Genomic DNA, 23075 nt, shown 5'->3' on the forward strand with positions numbered 1-23075 from the left:
AGGAATACCTCCTCGCACTTCATGTTCTCCTGATACCAAAGTCTCGAAACTCGTTTAAAATTCGCGCCTAGAGGAAATTCTTGGAAATGACGTCATTTCCAAGAAGTGGCACGATAGGAATACCTCCTCGCACTTCATGTTCTCCTGATACCAAAGTCTCGAAACTCGTTTAAAATTCGCGCCTAGCGGAAATTCTTGGAAATGACGTCATTTCCAAGAAGTGGCACGATAGGAATACCTCCTCGCACCTCATGTTCTCCTGATACCAAAGTCTAAATTTCGGACAAATTTTAGAAAATTTCTGAACTTTGGCTAAAATTTTTCGCCGATTTCGAGACTTTGGTATCAGGAGAACATGAAGTGCGAGGAGGTATTCCAATCGTGCCACTTCTTGGAAATGACGTCATTTCCCAGAATTTCCTCTAGGCGCGAATTTTAAACGAATTTCTGTACTTTAACTGGAATTTTTCACAGTTTTCGAGACTTTGGTATCAGGAGAACATAAAGTGCGAGGAGGTATTCCAATCGTGCCACTTCTTGGAAATGACGTCATTTCCCAGAATTTCCTCTAGGCGCGAATTTTAAACGAATTTCTGTACTTTAACTGGAATTTTTCACAGTTTTCGAGACTTTGGTATCAGGAGAACATAAAGTGCGAGGAGGTATTCCAATCGTGCCACTTCTTGGAAATGACGTCATTTCTGAGAATTTTCGGAATTTCGCGGAAATGACGTCATTTCTGAGAATTTTCGGAAAAATTTTAGCAAAAGTTAGAAATTCTTGAAGTCGAGGATCTGGGAAAAGAAAAAATGCTAATTATTTTTTACTTAATGAATTTATTGAAATTAATTGGAGTTACATCAATTTTCCTTCACATGTAATTTTTTCGCGTCCGCCGCGGGTCCGCACTAACCCGCGCCGGGCCACCTGACCCGAAGAGTCCAGGTCTCCCAAAGGAGGAGTTCCTTCCCCCGGGGGTCCTCAGCGCTTCCGCCCTTCTCCGCGTCGGGCGACCCTGGCCCTAGGGCTCCAGGTCCCCCAGAGGAGGAGCTCCGTCCGCCTCGGAGGCTTCCGGGCGAATGAAAATTTCGGCAGCCGGTGGTTCTATTTATACCCTCGAGAAGGTGACTTACCGTTACTTCGATTTCATTTGTACGATTTAAGCGGATATTTCAAGAAATTGATGGCTTTTAAGCTATTATTTATACTAGGAACATTGTTAATAATTGTTTAAACTATGGTCCTACAACGGTTGTTAATAATTATGATAAATAAACATCAAGAAATTGCAAAATCTCCGAAGACGTACGGCTTCGGTGAATGATTTTTCCTTTCCGCGATTGTTATTAATATTTATGCATGTTCCCAATATTGATCGAACAATGTGCATCTTATTTATGTATTGCAATTAATTAAGAAACTTATAGAAATTGATTTTGATCGAGACTCGATGTTAAAACGTGTTTCGTAAAGTTTTTAAGCATGGAAAGTAACAATTGTTCATTAAATGCATTAAGTTAACATTTGTTTAATTCTTATAATTTACACAATAGGCGTAGAAGTTGTGTTTTTTACATAAATGTGCCGAAATTCAATTAATCGCTTTTTTAGATAGAAAAATCATCGCGATGAAGACTTGTGAATCGATAATCGATACCTGTAGCCTTGACAATGTCGGTTGGACATCAATGACAACAATTCCTTTGCGAACAAAGAATATTTCAACGAAATGATATTTTAAGCCATTATTTTTACTAGGACATTGTTAATAATTTTCTAAAGTATGGTCCTACGACGGTTGTTAATAAATATGATAAATAAACATCGAGATTTTGCGAAATCTGCGAAGACGAACGGTTTCGGTGAATGTTTGTTCATTTCCGTGATTGTTACTAACATTTATACATGTTCCAAACATTTATCTTACAATATGCATCTTATTTATGCATTAAATATGATTGATTCGCCTACAGTAATTAATTTTGACCGAGATTCGAGGTATAAACGTGTTTCTTAATGTTTCAAAGCATGGAAAGTAACAATTGTTTATTAGATACATTAATTTAATATTTGTTTCGTTCTTATAATTTTCGGATTACGCGTGGAAGCTGTATTCTTGATGTAAAAGCGTCGAAATTCAATTAATCGCTTTTCTAAATAGAAAAATCATCGTGATGGACGTTTGTGAATCGATAAACATTTCCAGCCTTGACAATGTCGGTTTGATCTCAATAACAACAATTCCATCGCGAACAAAGAATATTTCAACGAAATGATATTTTTAGCCATTATTTATGCTAGGACATTGTTAATAATTGTTTAAACTGTGGTCCTACGACGGTTGTTGATAATCATGATAAATGTAAATGTTAATAACAATCGCATTTAGGAACGAATATTCACTGAAACTATGCGCCTCTACGAATTCGGCAATATCTTGATGTTTATTTATCACAATTGTTAACAACCGTCGTAGGACCATAGTTTAAACATTTATTAACAATGTTCTAGTATAAATAATGGCTTAAAATATCATTTCGTTGAAATATTCTTTGTTCGCAATGGAATTGTTGTCATTGAGGTCCAACCGACATTGTCAAGGCTATACGTATCGATTATCGATTCACAAGTGTTCATCGCGAAGATTTTTCTATCTAAAAAAGCGTTTAATTGAATTTCGGCATTTTTATGTAAAAAACACAACTTCTACGCGTATTGTGTAAATTATAAGAATTAAACAAATGTTAACTTAATGCATTTAATGAACAATTGTTACTTTCCATGCTTAAAAACTTTACGAAACACGTTTTAACATCGAGTCTCGATCAAAATCAATTTCTATAAGTTTCTTAATTAATTGCAATACATAAATAAGATGCACATTGTTCGATCAATATTGGGAACATGCATAAATATTAATAACAATCGCGGAAAGGAAAAATCATTCAACGAAACCGTTCGCCTTCGCAGAGTTTGCAATATCTCGATGTTTATTTATCATAATTATTAACAATCGTCGTAGGACCGTCGATGAAATAATTATTAACAATGTCCTAGTATAAATAATAGCTTAAAATATCATTTCGATTAAATATTCTTTGTTCGCAATGGAATTGTTGTCATTGAGGTCCAACCGACATTGTCAAGGCTATACGTATCGATTATCGATTCACAAGTGTTCATCACGAAGATTTTTCTATCTAAAAAAGCAATTAATTGAATTTCGGCGCTTTCAAGTAAAAAATGCAACTTCTACGCGTATTGTGTAAATTATAAAAATTAAACAAATGTTAAATTGATGTATTTAATGAACAATTGTTACTTTCCATGATTTAAAACTTTACGAAACACTTTTTACTGCGAATCTCGATCAAAATCAATTTCTATAAGTTACTTAATCATTTGTAGTGCATAAATAAAATGCACATTGTTCGATTAATATTGGGAATATGCGTAAATATTAATAACAATCGCGGAAATGAACAAACATTCACCGAAACCGTTCGCCTTCGCAGATTTTGCAAAATCTTGATGTTTATTTATCACAATTATTAACAATCGTCGTAGGACCATAGTTGAAACAATTATTAACAATGTCCTAGTATAAATAATGGCTTAAAAGTCATAAATTTGTTGAAATATTCGATTAAATCGAACAATGACATTCGAAGTAACGGTAAGTGATTAAGTGACCTCGAACAAAGACGATCGGAGTGAGGGAAGTAACCTTGATGTGGGTATATAAGGAGCCCACGGTTAACGAAAATTTCACTTCAAAGGGAGCCTCCGAGGTGGACGGATCTCTCGCTGTGTCGATTTTAGGTACCTGGAAGGGGGCCCCCCCACTCTTGGTAACCGGTACTGACCCCTGGTAGGGGGTGGTCAGTACTGGCGACCAGTCCCTTAATGCTTTCTTTTTTTTTTTTTACTTTGTTTAATTTATTTTATTTGTTCTCTGATTTTAATTTCTACTTGTTTTTAAATATATATTTTTTTCCACTAACCAACTTCATTTCTATTTTCTATCATGTCTTGACTTTAGGTTTCTCTTAGGTTTTTCTCGTCGCATCCGGGGATCTTTAGGAGAACTCCTAACTCGTAGGATCTTTAGTTAAGCTTAGACTAAGTTAGTTCTAAGGCCACCATGTACGAATATCTGTGATCTGCCGAGCAATTATCCAATCTTTAGCTTCTTTTTGCTCGCTTGCTCGTATCTCAGTCCGGCCACCTCTGCTTGTTGCATAAGCAAGTGACCGGCCGTGGAGGTGGACCGAACGCTCGATCGCCGTCTCTTCTGGTGCGTCCGCTTTGAGAGAGTATATGCTGCGGACACAGGGGCAGGTGTTCGCACCGGTCCCTGCGGAAGCCCTTGATCCATCATAAGACCCTCTCTTCGTCATCCTCTGTGAGTCAGGTCCTCGCTCTGCGTGGCTCCTGGCTGCGGAGTTGGGAGAAACGGGGCACTCCTCTAGAGGAGTGGACGGCGTCGCGCATATCCTTGAGAATCGGGCCCACTGAGGGGAAACGGGACCGACCTAGTAGGAGCAACTCCACGGTTCGTGTCGCGTATTTCCCAATTTTGCCTAATTTTTCCATAATTTAATTGCTCGGCAGAATTAAACGAGGAGATCGAAGGAACATTGATTTCTTCTATCTCTGCAGTTAGAATAAGTTAGTTTTAAGGGTGTGATCTGCCAAGCAATTATCTAATCTTTAGCTTAATTTTGCTCGCTTCGTCGTTCCTCGGTCCGGTCACCACTGCTTCTTGTACAAGCAAGTGGCCGGCCGTGTAAGTAGTCCGAACGGTCTATCGCCGTCTCTTCCGGTGTGTCCGCTTCCAGAGGGGGCATGTTGCGAGCACAGGAGCAGGCATTTTTGCCGGTCCCTGCGAAAGCCTCCGAAATAAGACCCTCTCGTCGTAAAGATGGAGAAACGGGGCACTCCTCTAGGGGAGTGGTAGGCGTCGTTCGTTTTCTCTGGAATCGGACCCACTGAGGGGAAACGGGATAGACCTAGTAAGACCAACTCCACGGTTCGCGTCGCGTCTTTCCCAATTTTGCCTCATTTTTCCATAATGTAATTGCTCGGCAGAACTAAACCAGGAGATCGAAGGAACTTTGATTCCTTCCATCTCTGCGGTTTAGTAACTTCGTTTGTATTGCGTGTCGAGGGAGATCGATGGAACTTTGATTCCATCTATCTCTCTCCGGGTCTCCGCTCGCAGCAACCTCCACGTGGTGAGACCTGGTAATCGGTATTACTCGCGACGAAGTATTAATCGCCGCGAGTAATGCCGAGCTAATTGGCTGCGAACTTAGAATAGTTACTTAAGATACAAGAACAAGTAGAATACTGAAAAGAAACTCAACACTTTTGTAATGCTTACGAAAGTCTGTGTATGTTAATAAAACCTAAGAATGCTGTTGTACCTCCAATGTATCGATGAACTTCGATAAATTCATTGTGAGAAAAAACAGAAGCTTTCTTTCATTCCTTAACCCGATCCTATCTCGTTGCTATATCCATTGCGCGTGTTCCTATAATCGTGACGTCACGAATAAAAACATCCCGTGACAATTATCTCATTTGCTTCGGCATGATATGCCACTGACACTAAGTTCGAAACCGTCGTTATCAATTTCTCGCGAAAACCGTTACAACGCAACTCCATTAACTCAATTGTATTCCTTTAACGATCGATCGACTCTCGCGAGACCGAGTACATATTCCGAAATTGCAGTTGCCTCGCTGCGCTCCACGGTACATTAAAACTTTAACGGCCGCTTGTTTTAGCCCTGCGCTCGATTCTAAAAGCCGACATTCGAACTAGATACGATCTAGGGACGGGGACATTTTATCGTTAAAAGGAAGATAATATCTGCGTAATTAATTTTCGAAGTTTAAAGCAACCTGTTTTGCAGCGACGTACATATTATTTAAATTAGATGCTATTACCTGAATCAGATTTCCCGTTTGAGAACGAAAAGATGTAGAACAGAAAGCCCGATTATCGACTGTAATATTATTGTACAGTTTTTTATATTCATCGATCAAAAGCATACGTTTTTCTTCTTATTTATTTTTATCCCTTGGCTCTATTCTGTTCAGAACGACGGGCCCCGCGCTTAGTTTGTACGATATTCGATCATCGATTAGCAAAATTTCCCGTTGAAACAAATTTCTTTTACGTTAAAACGACGGGGAACGTTGCGTTTACGATGTCGTCACATTCATGAATAAACTACGAAGCGTTTCGAGAGATATACCATACGCAAAACCGAATTAAAACCTCGCTGAAGATGTATCGAATGCTATTGAAAAAGAAGCGCAGATGGGAAGAAAATAAAAAGAGTAACGAGAACTTGGCGCGAAGATCGCAACGTTGGTTTATGCCCAAAACCTTGTCTCGCGATCTATCTCCCACATTTCGAAGCAGTATACGTAATAAAAATAGCGCAATGTAACGTACAAAATCAATAAAATCCTTCCACTTGTCCGAAATTTTTATTTTTCCTTCTACCTACCGTTAACACCGTACCCGCTACGAGTGAAAAACAATGAACAAATGTTGTCCGCGTTTTTCGAGGCGCAAATTGAAAAAGAACCCGGCCGTGGCCGGTTGAAGTGTTAACGTTCCTCTCGAAGCACGCGTCCGCTCGAAAAACACTGCGAACTTTACCCTTTTCTTTGTCTTTATCGAGCCCCGACGAGTCTTTGGAAAATTCTTTCCAGCGAACAAACACCGGCCTTGGGATCCCTTGGCGATACATCCACCAGCAGGCAATTTGCGACCGCAATGCGTACGGTCACGCGAATATTCGCGCGCGTGCAGAGGCCAAGAGTTCGATCCAACGAAATTCTAGATACGGGGATCCGACCGAGACGTAACGCGTTAAAAGTTCATTTCGACACGCGTTCACGTACGACACGAAGCACACCGGGATCGATGCGCGATTATAGAGAGCGTTGCACGTAAGACCGGGCCTTGCTCGTTGATCGAGTACACGATCCGCGTGTTTAAGAAAATCTTCGCTCGCGCTGCTGCAATGAAATCTACAAAACCAAACGTGCGTTCGAATTTGATTTAACTACGCAATTCACACGCCTGAGAAAATCTTCGAAACAATCCGTTCGAACGAACACTCGCACTTTCCAAATGGAATTTTCGTGCCGCCACGCGTCACGAATTTTTCGCAACTCGATTAAGCACCCGATCTACATACCTGGGAAAATCTTTACCGAACGACACGCTCTCTCGAGACACGAATTCATTCGCAAACCGTTAGAAAGGACGTTGCAAACGACCTCCTCGTACTCCCACGCATTACGACCTTTTTCAACTAGATTAAGTATACAGTCCGCACGTTTGAGAAAATCTTCGCTCGGTTTGCAAAATAAAATTTGCCAAGCGACGTGATAAATTGTGGCCGTTTCGGGACACGATTTCATCCACGAACCGTTAGAAACGCAACACGACGTTTTTCGGCTCAATTGTGGGTGGATCCACGTATTTGGGGAGAGCTTCACTTGCTCTCAGAAAATGAAACTTGACGAACGACGCACACTCTCGAGACTTAATTTTATTCATGAACCAAAAGATTCCGGGAACGACCTCCTTGCGTCTACGTGCGTTACAATATTTTTAAGCCTCCAGCGGGAAACTTGGAAAAATTACGTTTAGCATTGAAAAGGGAACCAGTTGTTCGTCGTTTCGTTATCAAATACTGAACAGCGCGACGATGTTCGTGAATTCAGTCGTAAATTCGTCATTTCACTCGTTTCCTCGTTTGTAGTGCGTTTCTCGGATCTTTCTCGATTCAACTTCGTACACTATATTTCTCTAAATAAATCGTTCTCGAAGTTAAATGACTCTCGACCCTTCTATTACACGGTTGATTCGTTTCTCGTTGTATCGAAACTTCGATACATATCAAGAGAATGTGTTTCTTGCTCGTACGAGGGTTGTCCAAGTTTATTAAACCGTATGTAACAAGAGTATCGAGTTACAGGAGGATTGTCGCAATTTTTCCACCGTGTTAAAAAAGGGTTGAACGTAATTCTTTCAGGGCGATTGTTTCGAGCGTGAAACGAAATAAATGATCGGTCGAGAGGCGGGGAACAATTTTACCTGCAACGTTCTCTACACTTTTTACACGGGAGAAGGAAGATCGTTAAAAATCTAATTTAGTAATTTTTTATTCGGTCGCTAGCCTCGCGATATCCGACCCGACACGAGTCGCAATACCTTCCAGAAAAGATGTTTCCTTCCCTTTCGCCGATTTATACAACCAACACGAATCGAAACGGTGTACCAGACGTCGCGCCAGCTGTCGACGCGACGAAGTTGCATGCACAGTATCGTGGAAAACACTATTTAGCTAAAACTGGAGGAAGAAAGGTAGGGTGGAAAGTTCCGAGCTTGGTAAACACGAATTGTAATAAAGGAAAGTGGATCAACGGGCGACAAATATTTGTGAGACGATAATACGATCGCGTAGATTGCGTACCGTATTGTATGTAGTTTTCCCGCGATTTATCAATTCACAATTATTATCCGAGAAAATCACGGTGATAAGATTCGAGACTAATCTTTTACCTCGCTTGTCCATAAATGTGATCGACGAGGTGATTCACCGATACTTATAAGGAAATAAAGAAGAGATAAATAGAGCCGAGAGCGCCGATATCGAAATAATGATTATAACAACAAAAATCGGGCGTACACAATGTATTAAAAATAAAAACGATTGACGGTAATCGGTGTCTTTAACGAGCGAAGAATCAGAATCTAAGGGAATCGAAGAAAAATCTTTGATACCGTTGATTAAAAACACAGACTCGAGAGAGTCGATAAGACAAATCTCCTGATTATCCCAAATCACATCCGGATTAGATAGACGCAACATTCTTGTAACATATTTACCGAAATTGTTTGAAATTGTTTCAGAAGACTTCATCACACGCAGGAGAAGCCGGCACGGTGACAAACGGTAGCAGGTACGGGGATTCTCGATCGTTTGTATTTTTATTCTGTTCCATTCGCCTGGTAACACGATGTATCATCGTTGCTCGCGTTATGAAAACATTACGGTGGCTCTCGCGAAACGATGTGTGTAAGAACGCGTTCCAATGGAACCCTTTTTCTTCTCTATCTGAAAGCACAACGCGGTGTTCTCTGTACTTGAAGTTCGTCTTCCGCGGGTAAATGTTGTTTCGCACTCAACGTTGACTGTGTGCTGGAAACTACACAGGAACCGTGACAAAATACCTCGATAAAGGTATCGTTGAAAAATGCGTTCGTTTTCCACGTTCTCATATGTCCGATTCTCAGAATAGCATTACGCGTACGAAGTTTCCGGTGTTCGGTGCAGAGTATAGAGTGGTGCACGAATATTTTTTTTCGGATGCTATACATTGTTCGTAGATTTCTTCAGCCTGGTGTACTTCGCAAAGTCACGTTACGGACAACGAATCATGAGTCGTCACCGGCAACAATGGGCCGCATTAGGGCTCATACTGATCCTTGTGCAAGATACGTGTCAGGTAAAGTTAAAACCTAAACGAGGATCGTGATCGAACGATCCAAACGATCAGGGGAACGGATGCAAGTGTCGCGAAACCATCGATCAGCGAAAGATATCCAATGTACAGTTCGGAGCTGAAAAAATGACTTCTGGATTAAGGGGAATGTAATATCGTGTTTAAGGAGAATATGTGTAGCGTAATTTTTGCAGGTCCTTAAAGACCGATTAAAACGTTTGGTATGACACGATTCGAGAGAAGTCAATTTCTCAGCTCCGTACATACTGTTCAGAGTTGGCAAGAAGACCAATTACGATTGTTGTACACGTAGAGTCCTAAAAGCCCGTAAAATTTCATTACAATCCGCGACGATCGGTGCATTCTAATTGCTGCGAATCTATCAAGGATACGCTACAGCTGAAATTGTATCGAGACGAGACTAACCCACTGGGACCGATCGTGTCCACGTTCCTCGGACTCGTCTCCTTTTCAGCTCGGAACAGTACAAAGTAACGATCTCCTCACTGAACCCTGTTATCATCTGTGCGACGCAGGTGACGAAGCAAGATTCCGAGACGGAATACTACACAGCGGCAGTGGTAGAGTACGGCCCAACTTACTTTGCGTCCAATGCGGTCAAAACTTTGGAGTACAACACGCAAAGATACAAGGAATATATAGCAGAAGCCAAAAGACAGGTGAAACTCGTCTCGACTCGACTAGACTCGACTCGACTGGACTCTGCTGAATGGTAAATGGAATCATTTACTCGCGTCTCGCAACGTTTTACAGAACGTGGACATTATCGTATTCCCGGAGGACTCCTTGACGACACTGGAAATGCCCCTAGCAGGGAAGATGGAACCATGGTCGACGGTGGTCCCCGACGCGGATGAGGAATACGTTCCCTGTACCGGAAATCGAAGCGATATCAGTCAAGTACGTAACACACCGTTAAGATGGATCATTATTGTTGTCGTTTCCTTCAATCGCAATCTTCTTTCGTATATCTGGTCTTCTTGATTCTAACAGCCTTCTATCTTCTTAATCTTAGACGTTGAAGCAGATATCTTGCGCGGCGATGGAGAACAAGATTTACGTGGCGATAAATCTAGTGGAAAGGAACACATGTGAGCCCGATTCCAACAGCAAGTGTGGTTTCAATGGGACGCGTTACCACAACACCAACGTGGTATTCGATCGTGCAGGGAAAATTATTGCCAGGTAAACGTGTCGTTTTTCTTTTGCATCGCATTCGCGAAAGCGAGCGATCGTGAATCATTCCTAACGTCACACCACGGGCGATACGGTACAAGGGAACCCATTGATGCGCTATCAGGGATGAGAAACTTCTCCGCTAGGAGCCACAGCAATTCTACGTCGGTACTCCCACCGTGGAACGTGTCGCGTTGTAGTCGTCTTTCTCCACTGCCTTCCATTAGCTAGTAATGGCATTCTGCGAGGAAAGCGTGTCATCTCACCCGTGGTTACTCCACTTCGATTAAATCGAAGCATTTGCGACGTCGTCATCCACTCGAAAACTTCTTCGTTGATTTTTGTGTCATTTTTCCCCCCCGTCGTTGTATCCTCCGCGAGAACTCCTGTAGGGGAACGGCTCGATATACGAGAACTCTTACAGAGAAACTTCTCGATGCACGAGAACTCTTATCGAGGAGCATCTCGATATACGAGTGGTATACAGAGGAACTTGTCGATATATGAGAACTCTTACAGAGGAACATCTCCGCACGCGAGAACTCATATACAAGAATGACCGAATATATGTCATCGAACTCTGCAATTTCATTCATCGATTATTTCGTGCCATCGTATCCTCTCGATGTACGAGAGTATCGTAATTTCTTCGTTAACCGCCGACGGAGAACCTATAAAAAAAAAATTACGATAAAAATCCTTCGACGCTGCACCAACTAGTGTTCCTTTCACGAGGAATCCGTTCTCTTCGTGGAAAGAACACTTGTGTACGGTTTAACTGTTCCATCGTTCGACAAGGTTAAAACAATAAACAAATCGACCGTCGTATCCCACTTTCTCGTCCCCGCACAGTGCATAATGCGCACAGAGGGGAGAGTTCCACGTTCGTGGAAAATAAGAAAGTAAGGGGACACGCTGTCCCTGCCGTACATAATAAAACTGTAACGCGACGAAAATTGATATAAAAAAAAATTACAGGTACCGCAAAATGAACCTCATCCAGGAGCCAGGATTCCACGTACCCGAGACGCCGAATATCGTTACCTTCGACACCGATTTCGGAGTGAAATTCGGTACATTCATATGCTTCGACATATTATTCGCGGTCCCGGCTTTGAACCTGACCAGATCGCTGGGTATCACGAATATCATCTATCCGAACGCCTGGTTCTCCGAAGTGCCGTTTCTAACGGGTGAGTCGCGTGTACGACAATCTTTTAAACGTGAAACGCTATCGAAGGATAAGCTTTCGTGTTTCGTTTCAGCTATTCAAATCCACTCTGCCTGGGCCTACGCCGAGGACGTGAATATGTTATCGGCCGGATACTACCGACCGGAGATCGGTTGCACCGGAAGCGGTATTTATTTGGGTACGTGTACACGCCGTTAACGATTCTCCAGATCGACGTGAATTATCTGATCGACGTTTCTCACGATGTTCCAGGTCGTGATGGAGTAGCCAAAGCAACGTTTAAAGTCGACCCGGAGCAACGTCTCTTGATCTCTCGGGTTCCAAAGACGCGATTGAGGCTACCGCAAACGGAAACGATAAGAAAACCGCTCCGCGAGGCGAATCAGTACTACGTGGCTCAAAAAATACCGATCTTGATGAACGGAATAGGGATGATGCGCGACAATATCACGCATTACAATGCTCTGCCTATCAACGGGAAACTGAACACCACAATCTGCCAGCAGGATTTCTGTTGCAATTTCGAGGTTAGCGAGACCCACGTCGATTCATCGGTCAATTATCGCGCCGTAATTTACAAGGATGGTCGTTTGTTCGGTGACGATATAAAAACCGGTATCCGCGTGTGCGCGGTGGTACAATGCTTGGACGATTCGCTCGTTTCTTGCACCGGCATCGATCCAACGGAAACCGAGTTCACCGTTTTGAAAGTTAGCACGACGTTCGACGATCATTCGCAGCTTCTTGTGACACCGAACAGCTTGAACTCCTCGATGCTACCGTTCGGACAGTGGACATACGCCGAAAGTATGGAGGGGAATCGAAAGACCTTCGCAATTACTTTGAACAAACCGACGAAGCATCTTAGCGCGTTTGGAATATACGTCAGAGACTTCGGCAGAGACAGAGTACTAACTACGGGATTCGCGGCAAATTCCTCCGCTCCTAATATAATCGTTTCGTTTGTATCGATCTCGATGTCTTTCCTCTGTCTGTACGTACTTAAGTACTAAACCTTGAACAAAGGTGGCAACGATTTGGTCGTTTCGTTCGAAAATAAAAAATTGAAATGGTATCTGAACGTTTATTCGCACTCGATCGTATCCCGAACGACTCGATCTTAACCTCCTAAGAGAAATATCGAAGCACGCGACACCCGTTACGACGAACTACGGTTCCGATGTTACGAAACGGTGTTTGTTTTTCATCGACTCGTACGGATTCTAACTCGATGTTCGTCACAGAGTTCTGTCGAAGATAAATATCGATAAACGTACGTATATTGGAAGAAATGGAACAACGTATATCGGAAGGTTCTTGATATTTTTATGGTTAATATTGTCGACGTTTCTCTGTATCGAGCGAATTTTACCAAATGTTGTCGCAACCAGATGGCATACTACTACTAACGCCACGGCTCGGTCGTTTCCGGATACGTTCGCGTAACCTCGAGTGTAGTTGCGTTGCATCATCTGTTTTTATTTTCTACCGTTTCCATTGGCTAATTATTTCTGTTCTTTATTCGGATCGTATAGTCGATCGTTCTTTGCGATGATATCGCGATAGTAATTAACGCTACTTTAATACATTTGGCCTCGAATTGCTCAATAATTTATTGCATCGCGTTACACGATAATTTTGGCAAAGCTCTCCATCACCTGTCCCCTTCTCGATTTCGATGATCTTCAAGTATGTACTAGAGGGTGAAATTTTGAACAACTTTTTCCTTTGGTAAAATTTTCGATTGGCTTTAGTTCCCGCGGTATTGGCAAAATCATTTTTGCACTAACCTGAATTTTGCCTATACGTACGCGTCCACAGCAAGCGTGTGTGTCAGCAGATCACTGACGCCTGCTGCTATTTTATATATGTACATAGTCTCTACGTTGCGACGGTCGGTATCTTTTGTTTGTATAACTTGAGAACTTAATAATCGAGTTTAATTTTCGTCCAAGCCTAAATCATTTCATAAAAACTGTAATATTGATATATTTTATGATACTAATTGGAAGATTTGAACAGGCTAGTTAGTATAGTAGATTTAGTCTTTATAAAACGGTTGAAAGTCGAGCTGTTTTTTCTCTCGCCACGCCAGCTCGAGTAACGCGTAAGGAAAAATGAAATTTGATAATTAAGTTCACCCGTTATACAAACATATAAGATGCCAATGGTCTCAACGAAGCGATAATATATCTGAAATAGCAGGCAATTGACAGTGTCTGCTGATATACACTGCCACGGACACGTATGTACAGGCTAAATACAATGCAGTAGTGGAAAATTGTTAATATCTCGGAAACTAGTGCCGATTGGAAATTTCGGTAGAGGAAAATGTTGAAAATTTCACCCTTTATAATACGTTTAAAACTCATCGAAATCGAAGAGGAGACTTTCGTCTTAATTTTTATCTTTAAAAATCGATAAACAGACATTGTATTTAATTATTTACTTATCTCAATTGCTGGTATATACAATGTGTTTCATCGATACACGTAATGGAGATCAATGATAATTACAACAGCAAAATAATAATTACATTTAATAATAACGTCAACGACTATCGATAGAAGATCAATTACTCAGAGATAAAAGAAGTGTGTCAGATAACGTATCACTGAAATGGATTGAATCCATGGTGAGTCAGTTTTACAACGCTATAAATTAATTCTCACGAAGTCCAATACGATGTGCAATAGAAAGTCATGTCAAATAACTGATAACTGAATAAACGAACCGCATTATCTCCATGAAATTCTACGTATTGTCTTTTCGAAAGGATTCAATGTATTACTATCTCGAATATTAAAACCATCGGTAGCGACAAAATGATCCCTATCTCTCAGTCTCGTACATATGTCATTTCTAATCTTACCCAGAACGGAGATTGATCATACGTCTGAAAAGCTCAAAAATTTGTAATACCATTTAAGTAATTAAGTCGATGAATGCAATCCACCTGGATTAGACAAAACTTGAAAAATTAACAGGAAAGAATTACGTCACACGTATGCAGATAGTTAAGCGTGCGCCATTTAAGTGGGGAATACCGAATCACCATTTCCCAACAGAAGTGCCAGAAGAAATCCCGCGAGACGAATAGTGGGGGAACTTGATACAGTCGAGTGGTGGTGGACAACGAAGAACTTCATTCTTGAGAGTTCTCTCGTGGGATGTAGAGCAACGATCCAACTCTGTTTACCGGAAATTAAAATACAGGAACGAATCTCGTTCGCAGGTATCCGAAAATTATTTTTTTTCCAAAAGTGTGATAACGATCATATATCACGGGCCACGAGTTACCGACAACGATCAACATGCGTGGAATTTGGAGTTACTCGGGACTCCTGTTGACTCTTGCGCACCTTTCGTATCAGGTAAAGTGAACACAACCGTATCGGTAATGAATCGAATTCGAAAGAACAAATTTATCGTACAAGATTGAGCAAAAATACGTTTAGAAGCTTACGAAGAAACGATCTCTCGTTGAGAGGTAACAGTATTTTTACTGCTCGAAACAGGTGACGGGGCAGGACCAAAATAATTACTACACAGCGGCAGTGGTAGAGTTCCCGCCAACTTTCGTTAAGGGAAATGCCGTTGAAACTTTGATGAACAACACACAAATGTACAAGCAATACATTGCGGAAGCCAAACAACAGGTGAGACTCTACTCGACGCGGTACGACTCAGTTTACTCTTGCGAATTTTACAGAACGCCGATATTATTGTATTCCCGGAAGACGGATTGACGACGACTCAGTTCACAACCTCGTTGACGATGAACGATTGGTCAACGGTGATTCCCGCCGCTAACGAAGGATACATCCCGTGCACAGGTAATCGAAGCGGTATCAGCGAAGTAAGTAACGTACCGCAGGGATGGTTCAAGGGTATCGTCTTACTCAATCGCAATATTGCTTATGTCTGCGCAGACGTTGAAGCAGTTATCCTGCGCGGCGAGGAATAATAGTATTTACGTGGTGATAAACATAGCCGAGAGGGAGACGTGTCAACGTGGTTCTAATAGCAAATGCTCTTCCAGTGGGACGATTTACCATAACACCAACACTGTATTCGACCGTACAGGAAAGATAATCGCCAGGTAAGCAACGGTTCTTGCGACAGATCGTAGTCACGACGATGATACGATGCATCTTTTGTTACACACGAAAACACAGGTACCGAAAAGTGAATCTCTACATGGAGAGCAATTTCAGTACGACCGAATCGCCAGAAATCGTGACATTTGACACCGATTTCGGTGTGACGTTCGGTACATTTATATGCTTCGATATATTGTTCGCTACGCCGGCTTTGAACTTGACGCGGAAAGAAGGGGTGACGCATATCGTCTATTCGACCGCCTGGTTCTCCGAAATACCGTTTCTAACGGGTGAGTCACGGGACGATAATTATTTTAACACGAAACGAGATCAAAGGATGATCCGAAGGTGTTTCGTTTCAGCCGCTCAAACTCAATTCGCTTGGGCCTACGCCGAGGACGTGAATCTGTTAGCGGCTGGATATTCGAAACCGAGCGCTGGAAACACGGGTAGCGGTATTTATTTAGGTACGTGTACACCACTCGTTATTTTCCTTGGTGACGTACGTTTCTGATTGACAATTTCTACGTCTCTCGTGCTTGTTTGATGTTCCAGGTCGGCGTGGTATAGCCAATGTGACGTTCAACGGTAATCCCGCGTACCGACTCTTGGTCTCCCGCGTTCCGAAAACAAGCTCGGGGAAACCTCGAACGGAGGATACGCACAAGGATACCTCAGACGCCACGTCGAGAGATTTTTATAGAGCTCAAAGCACAGAAACTATGGTCGATGAAATATCCCTTCTTCGTGACAATATCACGCAATACGAATCTCTTCCTTTGAATGGATCGATGAACGAAACAATTTGTCATCGAGGTTTCTGTTGCGATTTCAAGGGTCACGCGACCCTCGTCAATTCATCGATCAACTATCGTGCCGTTGTTTACAACGGAATCGTATTTTACGGCAGAGAAGTAAAATGCGGTATTCGCGTGTGCGCTATGGTACAGTGTTCCAACAACTCGATCGCTTCGTGTGGTGTTGCCAAACGATCGGACATCGCGTTCAACGATCTGAGAATCACGACGAAACTCGTCGACTACCAGAATCTTCTAACGATGCCAAGTCTATTGAACTCCATGTTGCTTCCGTTGGAACAGTTCACGTACACGGAACGTATGGACAAGAATACAACGACTCTGACACTCGCTTTAAACAAAACGAGCAAGGATCTCGTCACGTTTGGTTTCTACGTCAGGGACTTCAGTAGAGACGAATGGCTCACCGGTGTTGCCAGCACTTCCATCGTTGGCGCATCAATCTTTGTTGCGCTTTTGTCAATTTTCAGTATGCATATGTAACTCGATCCTAGCAGTATAAAAAATTGATGTCAGTTTGTAATGTGATTTATTTAAATAAACGATAAAAATATTAATTGAATTTTTATTCGCGCTCGATTGTTTCACGGACAGTTGAACAATTTCGGTGCACACGTTGTACGAAACGATCGTTGAAGAATGTCGCTCATTAATGTGTCGCGCGTCAATCTTTCTGTCGCGACAATTCGAATATTTGGGAACTGGTTAAACTACAATCTCGATTGCTTAAAAAATCGGCGGGCTCATACCGATGTGCCGGAACCGAATTTCCAAGAATTTCGTCGTAAAAGTCTCGAATCTCCGAATGTATCAAGAACGCGAAGCAACGACGAACGAAAAGCGACGACTTATGCGACGACTTTCGGTGAGCAGATTAAAATTTCTACATTTTTCTTTCAGACAAAGAGGCATTTTTAACGAAAGTAACGGTTACATACTTGTTTGTCAGTTGCCAGTGTTGCAGCCCTGTACGGAATAAAATCTCACATGTTGCATTGGGTGATGTTCCTAGCTCCGTCGCGAGAAATTCTAGCGGATGCACAAGTTGAAATGAATTTGCAGGTTATACCGGTAGGAAAAGTGTCGATTATCAAGTGGCAAGGAAAACCGGTTTTCATTTACCATCGGTAAGACGGAAAGTATTTATCGGCATCGCAAAGTTTTCCATTTAAAGCTAGTATCTTTACAATACATTTTAGTCCTCAGTCCATCATAGATCAAGAAAAGCTCGTGAATATCGCGGAGTTAAGAGATCCCGAAAGGGACGAGGAAAGAGCAAGAAGACCAGAGTGGTTGATCGTTATTGGGATTTGTACGCACCTTGGTTGCATTCCGATTCCTAATGCTGGAAATATACACGGTGGATTTTATTGTCCGTGTCATGGATCACATTTCGACGGATCAGGACGCATACGTTTAGGACCAGCACCTACTAACATGGAAATACCTCGCTACGAATTTCTCGATGACAATAACATTCTCATTGGTTGATTCAACTTCTGTTACGATGCTGTTCCTCTCTTAATATGTATTTTCTTGTCCTTATTTTGTTTACATTTATTGAACGAAACAAAACAACTGATTCAAAATTTTGTTTCCTTTATATCTTTATTATTTTTGTGTTTTTGCCAGCGTTTATAAAGAGGAAAGAAAATGCATCGCAAAGTATGAGGAGGAATACTACTAGCGCCACGGTTCGAGTATGTTCGGTTATATTCGTTTAACCTCGATCGAGCATTACCGTTGTTGTGCGGTTTGTTTTGTGTTTTCTATTGTTCTTTTGGTTAGTTCTTCGTGTTTTTTATTCGGACTGCACGGATAAAATTATTCTTTCTTCGCAATGACACCACCAATGGAAAGAATACAGATCTTGGAAACAATCGAAAAAGATATTATTGTGTGTTTACAAAGTGCAGGTCAGTAATGCTACGCTAATTCGACGATCAGTATCGACTTCGTCAACAATTTCCGCATCATGTTACACTAATTTTTATCGTTACGTAGGGCAAGCGTTCATGGAGCTTAGCAAAGAAAAATCCAGTTTGAAACAAGCTGAAGCACAAACTCAACAATTTCTGAAAACTCTAGGTCATGTGGAGTCCAAGTTGAGCGAACAAATCAACTATTTGACACAAGTTTCAACAGGTAAACCACGTATATCCATTATGCGAACTGATTATTATAATTTTCTCGTATGCTCATTCTTATTGCATTCTTTCAGGACAACCGCACGAAGGCTCTGGATATGCGAGCCAAAAGGTTCTGCAAATGGCATGGCACAGGTTGGAACACGCTCGAAGTAGAGTGAACGAACTAGAACGTATTAAAAATAAACCAAGATGAAAACAGATTGTGAATCATTTATGACAAATTGTAATTGTAATTATAACTGTAATGCTCAAATCTAGCCAATGGACATCAAGATGTTACAATGGTTGTCGATTGTGTAACTCCTATGTCTTGGTTCAATAATTGTGAACGATCGCTTTTGATCATTTGAGCGTCAATACATTTTCATTGTCGCTTATTTATGTGAATGGTGTAACAAGAAAGATCAATGTCATGAAAGATGAAAGAAAGGTATAAGTACTTCTATATGTTGTTTCTTTATTTGCCCTTGCAACATCTAGATAAAGAATATTTCCATCGTGAAAGTCAGATTACCAAATGCCTTAAAAATCTACAGAGAAAGAGACAAACACTGAATTTAAATCAATCTGTATTTCAAATTATATCTTTTTGAATAAATATAAACGTATTTTAAAATATTTTGTTACATTGCAAAATGACACTTCTATACAGTCTATTGTAAATATTTTTATGCTTGCATATTTTGCATAAACTAGTGCATATCTAGCAGATTATTTTTGCATGTATGACACATATTTTTGCAAAAATTTATCACTTACAGGAGGGAGGTGTAACTTTGTGCATACAATATTTCTCTCGTCAAAAAATTCAGACAGGAGTCGATAAGACAAACCATCGCTCAACATGATTTATCGACACAGTATAGATAAATTACCGACTCGTGATGGTTACACGATGTTGAGGGCAGTTCGAAAAAGGCGCTAGTATAATCGAGTTATGAATAAGAAATTTTTAACTAGAAGTGGGGGATAACTACCTTATCACAAGGATGATTCACCCTTCCCCGCGACCAATATACACTATATATTCTAGTACAAATTTAAAAATTTCCACTATACTTTATCAGCCCGGTTCTATAATACTCTACAGCTTCTTTATCGTTGAGGTAAGTGAGCAATATATACCCATCAATTATCAGTTTCGTTTTTCTTACTTACAATCGTTACATTCTAACCATCTACTATATTTCACTCGAAGCGCAAACAATCCCAATTCGCATGACAAACCGAGTCTAATCCGGCTCGAAGACAATTTTTATACCAAAATTGCCAATGGTTCAACAATTTACCCGTATTTACCCGGAAAGCTATAGAAACGTGTATTGTCCATAGGTTTCTTCGTTTAGTAGAGATAAATAACAACCAGTATGCGTGAAACTTGGAGCCGTTTGGGGTTCCTGCTGACCCTCCTGCACCTTTCGTATCAGGTAAAGTTAAAACTTTGAAGATCGAGATCCAATGATCAAGGGAACAGGTAAACAGCAGAAAATGAATGATAATTGCTGTATTATTATTTGCTGTGTGAAACAGGTGGCAGCGAGAATTCAATCGAATTACTATACAGCGGCGGTGGTAGAGTACGCGCCGATTGTCGTTGACTATGATTCCACGGCAACTATGATGGCTAATACAAAACAGTACATAGAGTTGATGGAAGAAGCCAAACGACAGGTGAAACACGAAACGACTCGAACGAAATTTGTTTACTCGCGCTTTGAAACATTTTACAGAACGTCGATATCATTGTATTTCCGGAATATGGACTAACATCGGCACTCATATCTACAAAATATGAAAACATGAGTCTGTGGACATCCGTGATACCTTCGGCGGAGACGAAATCCATTCCGTGTATGGAAAATCTGCTCGGTATGAGCCAGGTAAGTCGAGATAGATCGATCAACGAATTGTCTATTTAATTCGAAACGTTCTGTGTTCGCGAAGATATTGATGGCGTTGTCTTGCGCGGCCCGAGCGAACGAAATCTACGTGGTAGTGAACATGGCCGAAAAGGTAATCTGCGAGTCCGCATCCGACAATGCGTGCCCCTCCAATGGAACGTATTACTTCAACACGAACGTGGTGTTCGACCGTAAGGGAACAATAATTGCCAGGTGACCCTGTTTTTGGCGTTACGAATCTTTTCTACTATACTTCACAACGACGATATAACGAACCCCTTCTTACTCGACAAACAGGTACCGTAAAACGCATCTCATAATGGAGGAATTCAATGTCACCAAAACACCGGAAATCGTTACCTTCGACACCGATTTCGGAGTGAAATTCGGTACATTCATATGCTTCGACATAATGTACCCAATTCCGTCTCTGAACTTGACCAGAATGGAGGGTGTCACGAACATCGTTTATCCGAACGCCTGGAACAACGAAGTACCACTTTTAACAAGTAAATCGCCGAATGACAATTTGCTCGTGTACAATGGGCAGCTGAACATATGTCTCACCTGGATCAAGGGGGGACGTGGTAACGTGTGCACAGAGAGTGTGGACAGAGTCGAACAATTTTTCGTAATCGAAGATAAGAGTAACATCTGGTCCGATATGATTCGCAATTTCTGCCAAGTGGCATCATGTTCAAGCTCTTCATAGTACGCTGACGTATTTCACGTGCTTTTCACCGAACACGATTGAAAGATAACGCGTGTTTCGTTTCAGGCGCTCAAGTGCAATACTCCTGGGCCTATAGCGAGAACGTGAATTTCTTAGCCGCTGGTTACTCTCTTCCGGAGGAAAGTGTCTGGGGAACCGGTATTTATTTAGGTACGTAGACCCGTGTAAATGTAAATTTCGATTTTCCAATTTTTTACGTCGTTTGATTTTTCAGGTCGTCGTGGAATAGCCAAAGCGGTCTTGACCCGTAACAGCGAAACTCGTATGTTCGTATCTCGCGTTCCCAAAACGGATGTGAGACGGCCGCAAAAACAAACGATACAATTCTTCTCTAATGATACACCAGAGTCTTACTACAAAGCTCAACAGGACTTCGTTATGACGAATGGACTGGCGACGATGCGCGACAATTTCTCGATGTATGAAACAGTTCCTGTGAATGGGTTCTTGGCCGAAAGAATCTGTCATCGAGGTTTCTGTTGCAATTTTGAGATTCGCACCTCCACGAACGATAACTCGACCAAGTATCGCGCCGTGGTTTACAACGGAGGCCGTTTGTTCCCCGGTGGAATAAAGGCCGGTATTCGCGTATGCGCGGTAGTACAATGTACTAACGACTCGCCCGTATCCTGTACCTCCGTTAACCGATCCAACACCACGTTCGTCGATTTAAACATCATGGCGCCGTTCGACTACTCGCAATTTCTGGTAATGCCCGATTCGTTAAACTCCTCGATGCTTCCGATCGAACAATTTTATTTCAAAGAAGATAAACGGAACGATCGAATGATCGCGATGCTCTCTTTGAGCCAACCTACTAAGAATCTTGTCGAGTTTGGTATATACGCCAGAGACTACCGCCAAGATTAGGGATTGCAAATTTTATTTTATTTTTCGTGGAGCTGTCGATATTGAAAATAAAAAGCAGTGAACATCGATAATGATATTCAGTTTATATGTAACAGAGCATCGCAAAAAATATAAATAAAGTTGTGTAAAAAATTAGGTCGATCCGATGATTCTTTATTCAATTCAAATTATGAAACATCAATGATCGTTGTTGTTACGATTAATGAACGAATGCTCAATCTGAGCGATAGAACTATATATAGAACTCCCAACAAATTCTTTAATTAGTCGAATTTAGAATTTCATCTTTAATAAGTTTTTTTTCAATACTTCAATGTTTTTTTGGACTCGATTGTTGAACTTATTATTTGTCGACGTTCAATGCAGAAGATCGGTAGGTGATAAGTACATCGTGCAATGATACGCTATCGTTAAGTGGCATTAATGAGGGATTATGAGAGTCGAGTATCGTTTCGTCGATGCGCGTAACATATTTTTATCGACGTAATAATTTATCTAATTAGTTGCGATGTTGTTGTTCGTCGTCCTTACCGATTTCTCGTACAACTGATACAACGTAATTCCATTAACT

General features: G+C 41.3%; 3 protein-coding genes across 4 annotated transcripts; all 3 read left to right on the top strand.

Annotated features, from left to right (window-relative positions):
* The first annotated feature begins 9459 nt into the window (after positions 1 to 9459).
* On the top strand, positions 9460 to 22645 carry LOC143151815 (uncharacterized). The gene is made up of 38 exons (XM_076321257.1): positions 9460 to 9543; positions 10077 to 10220; positions 10315 to 10461; positions 10577 to 10746; positions 11716 to 11930; positions 12003 to 12107; positions 12182 to 12935; positions 13174 to 13345; positions 13465 to 13494; positions 13577 to 13618; positions 13684 to 13823; positions 13885 to 13951; positions 14358 to 14421; positions 14497 to 14564; positions 14626 to 14633; positions 14706 to 14784; positions 14895 to 15028; positions 15194 to 15326; positions 15448 to 15588; positions 15642 to 15788; positions 15862 to 16031; positions 16108 to 16322; positions 16395 to 16499; positions 16588 to 17329; positions 18483 to 18515; positions 18639 to 18646; positions 19259 to 19324; positions 19481 to 19569; positions 19711 to 19778; positions 19862 to 19924; positions 20034 to 20291; positions 20385 to 20427; positions 20531 to 20671; positions 20731 to 20880; positions 20945 to 21114; positions 21199 to 21410; positions 21680 to 21784; positions 21849 to 22645. Exons 1-38 carry the CDS (start codon positions 9475 to 9477, stop codon positions 22502 to 22504), a joined length of 6123 nt encoding a protein of 2040 aa, XP_076177372.1. The 5' UTR covers positions 9460 to 9474; the 3' UTR covers positions 22505 to 22645.
* Positions 17400 to 18604, top strand: LOC143152145 (cytochrome b-c1 complex subunit Rieske, mitochondrial). The gene is made up of 4 exons (XM_076321947.1): positions 17400 to 17715; positions 17800 to 17977; positions 18050 to 18378; positions 18483 to 18604. The coding sequence occupies exons 1-3, from the start codon at positions 17490 to 17492 to the stop codon at positions 18339 to 18341; spliced, it is 696 nt and encodes a 231-aa protein (XP_076178062.1). The 5' UTR covers positions 17400 to 17489; the 3' UTR covers positions 18342 to 18378; positions 18483 to 18604.
* Positions 18505 to 19445, top strand: Med11 (mediator complex subunit 11). Of its 2 annotated transcripts, XM_076321951.1 has the most exons (3): positions 18572 to 18766; positions 18855 to 18995; positions 19072 to 19445. In XM_076321951.1, the coding sequence occupies exons 1-3, from the start codon at positions 18691 to 18693 to the stop codon at positions 19191 to 19193; spliced, it is 339 nt and encodes a 112-aa protein (XP_076178066.1). In that variant the 5' UTR covers positions 18572 to 18690; the 3' UTR covers positions 19194 to 19445. The 2 variants fall into 2 exon arrangements, with proteins under 2 accessions (XP_076178064.1, XP_076178066.1); XM_076321949.1 differs by having other exon boundaries at positions 18505 to 18766; positions 18855 to 19445.
* Positions 22646 to 23075: the final 430 nt, after the last annotated feature.

The sequence above is a fragment of the Ptiloglossa arizonensis genome, chromosome 10 (assembly GCF_051014685.1).
Source record: "Ptiloglossa arizonensis isolate GNS036 chromosome 10, iyPtiAriz1_principal, whole genome shotgun sequence".
Classification (NCBI taxonomy): domain Eukaryota; kingdom Metazoa; phylum Arthropoda; class Insecta; order Hymenoptera; family Colletidae; genus Ptiloglossa; species Ptiloglossa arizonensis.